This window comes from Echinops telfairi, unplaced genomic scaffold (assembly GCF_000313985.2).
Source record: "Echinops telfairi isolate 266 unplaced genomic scaffold, ASM31398v2 ScPeMD7_2;HRSCAF=8, whole genome shotgun sequence".
NCBI classification, from domain to species: Eukaryota; Metazoa; Chordata; class Mammalia; order Afrosoricida; family Tenrecidae; genus Echinops; species Echinops telfairi.
Window position 1 is genome coordinate 15,253,912 of NW_022103898.1, and position 7,033 is coordinate 15,260,944.

Here is a 7,033-nt window from a genome sequence, read left to right on the forward strand (position 1 = left end):
TTGAGTCAGCATCGACTCCGTGGCAGTGAGTTTGGTTTGGAGCTTTGTCTACGAGGAGCGAGGAGCGTGTCAATGGAGGGAAAACAATGAAAGGTTCTGAATGAACCTGGCGCTTCCTTTTCTCAGTCAGATTTTCTGGACTTCCTCCACGCCAATAGACAAAGGGTTTGACCCACTCTCTGCAAAGGCTACTTTGTTCGCCGTGGGTGGGGAGGACCCCAGCACCCATTAGTCAGCACTCTGCCTGTGAGATGAATGTCGAGATGAATCTCCTGTCCTTCCTCCATCTTTCACTCCCGCCTTCTTCCCTTCCTTCCTCCCCCCAGGTCAATGCTCCTTTGGGGAAACGGAGGCCAGGAGAGTTGAGTTGTGGCTGCCCTGCGCGGGCCTGCCCAGGGCTGTTGCTGCTGCTGCTGCTGCTGGTGCTGGAGTGAAGCCTGACTCATAGGGACCTCACCTGACAGAGCCATCGGGCTTTACGCTTTCCCAGGGCTCTCTCTGCCCCTGAAGCCACCGGGTGCATCGGAACAGCCCGCCTTTCGTTAGCTGACCATCCAGACGCCTTAACCTCTGCATCAGAACCCCCACAGTGGCTCCCTGGCAGTGCGTTGGCACCCCGCAGGGAGTTTTATAAGCAGCCCTCCTCCAGGGCCTGGAGTCTACGGCTGGGGCTACAGGTGACTCTCATCCCACTGGCTGCTCCCGCCACCTTGGGGGTACCACGTGCTGTTCCTATGCTGCCTTGGAACCAAAACCAAACCCCAAACCAAACTCACTGCCATCGAGTCAGTGCCGACTCCTAGCGACTCGACCAGACTGGGCAGAACTGCCCCTGGGAGTCTTGGAGACGGTGAACTGTTTACGGGAGTCGAAAGCCCCAAAGTCTGTCTCCTGGGAGCAACCGGTGATTTCGAACTGCCAATCTTGTGGTCGGGAGTCCAACTCGTGACTGCTACGCCACCGGGGCTCCTGCATGGGACACAAGCAGACTTGAGTCACTTGTCTAAGGTCACAGACTTAGTGACAGAGTCAGGCCTCAGGGACTCAAGTGCTCTGCCTCCAGCCCTGATACAGGTAGGGGGCTCCTAGAGGGACCCTGCCCCTGCTCTGTGCTGGCCCCTTCACTGAAGGGCTCTCCCTCGCCTGGACCTGGAGGCTTTGGGTCAGGCACCTCAGTAGCCCTAGCAGCCTGGGCCTGTGGAGTGGACGCTGTGCCGCTGAGTGCCCCCGAATTTCCTGGGAAGGAACTTTCAGGAGCAGATCTTTCAGGCCTGCCTTCCCAGGCACCCCGGTGGGGTGGGGGGCTCAAACTTCCAACCTTCCAGTGAGCAGCCAAGCACCTAAGTGCTTCACCGCCCAGACACTCTGGAGCACTGGGGAGCCTTGTTTTCAATCCTTCAGTCCCTCAGATGTGCTGCCGTAAGATACGAAGGGTGGGGGGCAGAGGGGAGGTGACTCCACAGGGTGCTGGGAGCCACACAGCAAGAACCAGGAGACATTGGTCTCCCCTTCCATCATCTCACTAAGGGTGCTTACGCTGCCAGGGAGCTCACATCTCAGGACAGGGTCCCGAGGCAGGCAGGTGGCACTGCATAGCCGTCAGAGGGGACCCCACGGTGCCCTGAGGGGCTAAAGACCAGACCTGGGGCAGAGTTGCCCAGTGGAGCAGCAGGTGTGTGTACCCAGCGCCCGCCTCTGGTCCACTCTGTGCACACCACTCACCCATGTTACCTCTGACTAACAGGGCAGCGCTGTCCTTAGAGGCCAGGCTTACACCAAGGAGGGTTCCGCACAGCCATTCACCCCTCAGCTGCCGAAAGCCCACCCCCCAATCCTCAGAATGGGGACCCCAATCATGGAAACCTGCTCCTGCCGCCCCGTCCCCACCAGGCCCTTGGAAACATGCCAGCTGTCCTCGGAGCCCAAGGAAAACAAGACGGCATCAGATCTTAAGTCAATGTCCTTTATTGTCACACGTACAAGTTAGACACCAATGCTGGTGATGTCCTCCCGTCTGACCACCCGCCTCCCAGACCCTGGCTCCCGGGCTGTAAAACAACACAACACAATATAATACTGGAGTGGGGGCGGAACCAGATACAGTGGTCCGACAAAAACAAGACAGAGAAACAAACACAAGACACAACATCTCTTGGCAAGTTTATGTAAAAAAATCACCATGGCACACAGGGCAGTGGTCATGGCCTTGTCAGCGGGGAAGCCCGTGCCCTGGGCTTGGAGGGGCAGGGCGGCTCCATCGGCTCTGCTGCAGGAACAGGGGGTGGAGGGGCTCCCCGACCACTCAAGAGGCTGCTGGCTCCGGGCTGGAGGTGCTTTGGGATGAGACATATGCCCGGGTGCCTTCCTCTTTCGCAGAGAAGGGGGCCACAGGGGAGGGCAGGGACATGCCCAAGGTAGAGAAGCCAGCAGGGTTTTCCCTTGGCTGGACAGAGTTCATGGCCCAGGAGTCGGCGTGCTTGCCTTTAGATGGCGTACAGCCCCACGGCCACCGTTGCCACCAGGAAGCTGAGCGTCAGGACCCAGCGGAAGACTGGAGACTGGGGGAGGAGGCTCAGCGCAGCCTTGCCTCTGGGAACCTCGGTGGGGGTGGTCTCTGCCAAAGAAAGGAGGGGTCTGGTCAACCACAGGTGGCTGCAACCTGGTATCACTGCAAAGCACAGCACAGGGGCCTTAACTGCCTGCCTCTGGGCCGGTCCCTGTTCGACGCCAGGGAGGGGGCTCTCTAGCCACTGCTCAAATACCGCCAGTGATGGGAAGGTTACGAGTTTCCCAAACTGCCTATGCTTCTGTTTTCAGCCAGACCACTCATGAGAAAGTTCTGGGGCCCGGGGCACATGTTCACAGGCCTGCCTGCCCTGAGGAAAGCCCTCCGCAGACTTCCCTGGGCAGGGGGGCTGAGCGGTATCCCCTCGCCTCAGACGCCTGTCTGTAAGCTGGAGGGAAATGTGGTGGTGGGCAAGGGCTGGCAGGGAGGACCTCCAGGCCAGAGATTTCCTCCTTCAGCCGTCCTGTGGGGGTCGGACCACCAGCCAGCTCCTTGCAGGAGCGAACATTCCCTGGCTTGAACGTGCAACATGACCAAGAGGTCACAGGTCTTGCTCATCAACCCAGGAGGTTAATAGCTGGAACGTGGGTCTGCTCAGGGATCAGGAGACAGGGCACTGGGCAGTGGGGTGGGGTGGTGGCATTTTGCCCATGACCTCACAGGGTCCACCACATACAAGTCCTCACTCCCAAGTCAGTGAACCTTCTGGAACTAGCGCCACCTCCTTGATTTGAAAGGCGAGGAAACAGGCTGGCCCAGACCCACACAATGAAATCGAAGCGACCCCTCCCTCCACACCCTGTCATCTGCATCCAGCAACCCATGGTACAGCATCCAGGAGGTCCTTGGGGCAGACCGTGAGGCCGGCCCCCCTCCACTCAGAGCCCAGAGGATGCCCCTCCCCCGGGCCTCACCTGGCACCCTGTGGCCTGCCAGCCTCTGAAGCCCTGGTGGGGTGGAGGGGCGCTGGTCGGCGGTGTCCAGGGTCAGCAGCTGCTGCAGCTCCTCAAACAGCTAAAAGACAGAAGACGGACGCCCCAGTGAGAGACGGAGGGACCCGGGGCTTTGCGTTCTATTGGGAACTACTAACAGCCGGGCCTAACAAAGCCTGAGAACCAAGCCTGGATGTGCTCCTGCGCCTCGTTCAGAGATTACGAGAGAACACGTTAGCAGAGTCCCAGCATGCTCTTCTCTCCGATGCTTCGCCCCACCCCCAGGACAAGCATCTTGAACTGAGAATTGGTAGTACCCGTTCATCACGGGAGGAAGATGAGGCAGTCTGCTCGTCAAGATCCGCAGCCTAGGAAACCCCCAGGCATCGTTCTCCTCCCTCCTATCACAGGGACGCCCAGTCCGTGGGGCGGGGGTCATGCACTCGCAGCTGCTGGTTACCCGTCGGGCGGTGGGACTTCCCCCAGAGGAGGAAGAAAGGCCTGGTGATCTACTTCTGAACCCTCAGCCACCGTTGGGCTCGGACACCACACCTGGGCTTCTCCCGAGCCGGAGTGGACCTGATGGCCACTGGTTTGTTGTTTGTTCGGGGGTCTGTGCGTCTGGGAGCACACGACCCTGAGTCTCACTCCCCCAATTCACCAACCCAACTCACTGTCATCGACTCAGAGTGACTCGAGGGGACAGTGTAGAACCGGCCCCCGGGGTCTAAGGCTGTAACTCTATGGGAGTCGACAGCCCTGTCGTTCTCCCATGTTGCTGCTGCTGGTTTCGAACCGCTGACCTCGCAGTTAGCAGCCCAAATGTGTATCCACTAGGGGCTAACGAACGAGGTCCCCACCCCCCATGCCAGTCTCTGCTGGTTGTGGGGGGCTTCAGTGCCGTCACCTCAACCTCACAGATGGCACTCACGTATCGGTTCTATGATTCTTCCCGAGGGTGCTTGGTGGCTCATGGCTAAGCGCTGGGCTCCGAACCTGAAGGTTCATGGGTTGAACCCACCAGCCGCACCTTGGGAGGAAAACCCTGGCCACTGTCCCATAAGGACATCTGGGAAACCCTAAGGGGCAGTTCTCTGCGGCACGGAGTCCCATGCATGAGAATTGACAATAGTATTACGAGTCCCGAGTCCCATTTCCCAGATGGGCAAGGTGAGGTAGGGAGCAAGGAAGATCACCCAGCTAGTTAGGAAGGGGGAGAGCTGGAAGCCTGAATCAGCAGTCCCTGCACGTGACAGGGTCCCCAAGGAGCTCAGTCATGCTCAGAGCGGGGGCTAGGCTGGGGGCAGGCGGCGGCCGACGCCTCTGACCTGAATGTTGAGCAGGAAGGCGGTCTTGGCCTCCTCGACGACCCTGTGCTTGACCTCGGGGGTCATGTCCAGCGAGTTCATGCGGGCGCGGTAGAGCTGCTTGAACTTGGTGGCATTGGCGATGTTGGGGAAGGTGAAGAAGGCCAGGCCCTCGCCGGAGCTGGGCAGGTCCAGGGCTTTCTGGGCGATCTTCTTGAGGACTTGGCCCCCCGACAGGTCGCCCAGGTAGCGGGTGTAGGCGTGGGCCACCAGCAGCTCGGGCTCCGTGTGCCCCACCGTGTGCAGCCGTCGCACGTACCGCCGCGTGGCTGCTGTGTAGGGGATGGCCTGCTGCCAGGAAGGCCCATACCAGAAGGCCATGTCCTGCTCCAGGGCGGCTGTGCGGTGCAGTTCCTCCGGGAAGTAGAGGGGCGAGTAGACGGGGTTCTCCCTGTTGCGCTCTATTTCCTCCTCCAGGGCCACGTAGATGTGGTACAGAGAGGCCATCACCAGCTGGAGCCAGAAAACCAGAGTGAGCAGGTCAGCCTCCCCTCCAGAGACCACCTGCACCTGGGGGCCACACACACACTCCAGCGCTCCTCACGGCCCCTCCCGTCCATCCTCCCCACACAAGAGCCAGAGGAGTGGTTCTAAGAGAAAGACCCTTTCTCAGCGGGAAGCCTCTGACCCCCAGGAAGAGCACACAGCCTACTGTCATCCTCACGGAGCCCCACAATGCAGTTGCTATTCTCCTTTCCCCCAAAAGGGCAGAAGGAGCATTTAGGAGACTTTGAGGTGGTGCTGCTTTTGATCTAGCATGGCCTGGCCGGAGGCAGGGGCGTGACCATATACAAGGGGCACTCTGTGATGGAGTTCCCCCCCTCCCTGTGGACTCTGCCCTGAGGGAGATGGCCCGGGCACATGTTATAGATTAATAGCTCCGGTGTGGGTTGGAAGGGAGGGCACAGAGTCGAGATGTTTTGCTTGAGATTTTTGAAGTGTTTTCGGGTCATGCCAGCCCCATGCCTTGAGTGACAGAGTAGAAAGCCAGGCCACGTAGGTTCTGGAGCCTGACCGACCCTCCGCTGTGTGGCAAGCAGCCTGCACTCTCAGGCCCCGGCATCTCTGCCCTAGGTGCACTGAGAACCTGTCAAAACCAGACTGGGTTCAAGAACTGAGCCACACAATGTCCAGCCCTTCACACTTACTGACCAGCTGTGTGACTTCCTAGTAGGTATTGATCTCTCTGAGCCTTCCTCTCTCCTCACCAAGGCACACAGAGAGGAATCATACAGAACAGAAAATGCCCAGCACAGAACAGGTGCCCAGTGGGCAGTGCTGCTGCCCCAGCCCTGCCACAGCATGCACCGCCAACTGTGGATGTGCTGTGAGCCTGCATGTCAGTCATCTGCCCTCCCTGAGCCTCAGTATCTCCCATCATGTGTCCCTTGGACATGCCCATCTGGTCTCCATCAGCATCCCCCTGATAAAGCCGGACCTGAGCCTTGGACACACCCACACTTGTTACATTCTCCCCTAGACATGGTCCCACAAGGCCACATACCTTAAAGCCTTCTTGGGTCACCTGGCCCTTCTGAAAGTTCTTCATAAACTCCACATTCTCGGCCTGGGCGTGCACCTCCTTGGTGGCCTCTTTCAGGGCCTCTGACAAATCCTGGGACATGCTGTGGAGGGAAGTGACCAAGAGCTTGCTTAGGGACAGGGTGTTCCTGGGGGTGCCGCCACCCATCTGCACACTGCCAGCTCCGGCTCTATTGGAATGTAACCCTGAGGCCGATAGGTCCGTCTGACTCAAGGCAGTCCGATCGGGTCCCACAACTGTGCTCCTGGGATTCCCAAGGGCTGCCAGAAGATGATCACCAGGCAGTGATCGCACCACCTGGGACTCGGCCGCCCACACAGACACATTCCTGACGCGGACGGCAGGCCTCGGTGTACAGATGTAAACACCCGTTAGTCATTCCAATACCTGTGTGCTAGAGTTCCCCAAACCGATGTGGGGCACACCCTTCCCCCAGTTACCAGATATGCTGGGAGGGGGGCAGCGCAGGGAGCAGCATGAACATTCATATACAACGTTTTCGTTGTGCATTTGAGCTTTTAAACCGAAAAGTTTGTGAGCTTATTTTGTGATGCAGACCGCACAGTCCCCGGTACAGGTGTGCTCAGCCCACAGGTGTTCAGACCGACAGAAGGCAAACACCCTG

The 7,033-nt window shown here is 59.0% G+C and overlaps 1 protein-coding gene across 1 annotated transcript; it reads right to left on the reverse strand.

The window, feature by feature from the left end:
• Positions 1 to 1,949: 1,949 nt before the first annotated feature.
• Positions 1,950 to 6,515, reverse strand: HMOX1 (heme oxygenase 1). Its single transcript, XM_004700722.3, has 4 exons — positions 6,370 to 6,515; positions 4,827 to 5,318; positions 3,481 to 3,580; positions 1,950 to 2,614 (listed from the first exon to the last, which is right to left on the reverse strand). The coding sequence occupies exons 1-4, from the start codon at positions 6,487 to 6,489 to the stop codon at positions 2,484 to 2,486; spliced, it is 843 nt and encodes a 280-aa protein (XP_004700779.2). The 5' UTR covers positions 6,490 to 6,515; the 3' UTR covers positions 1,950 to 2,483.
• Between the last annotated feature and the right edge of the window lie 518 nt (positions 6,516 to 7,033).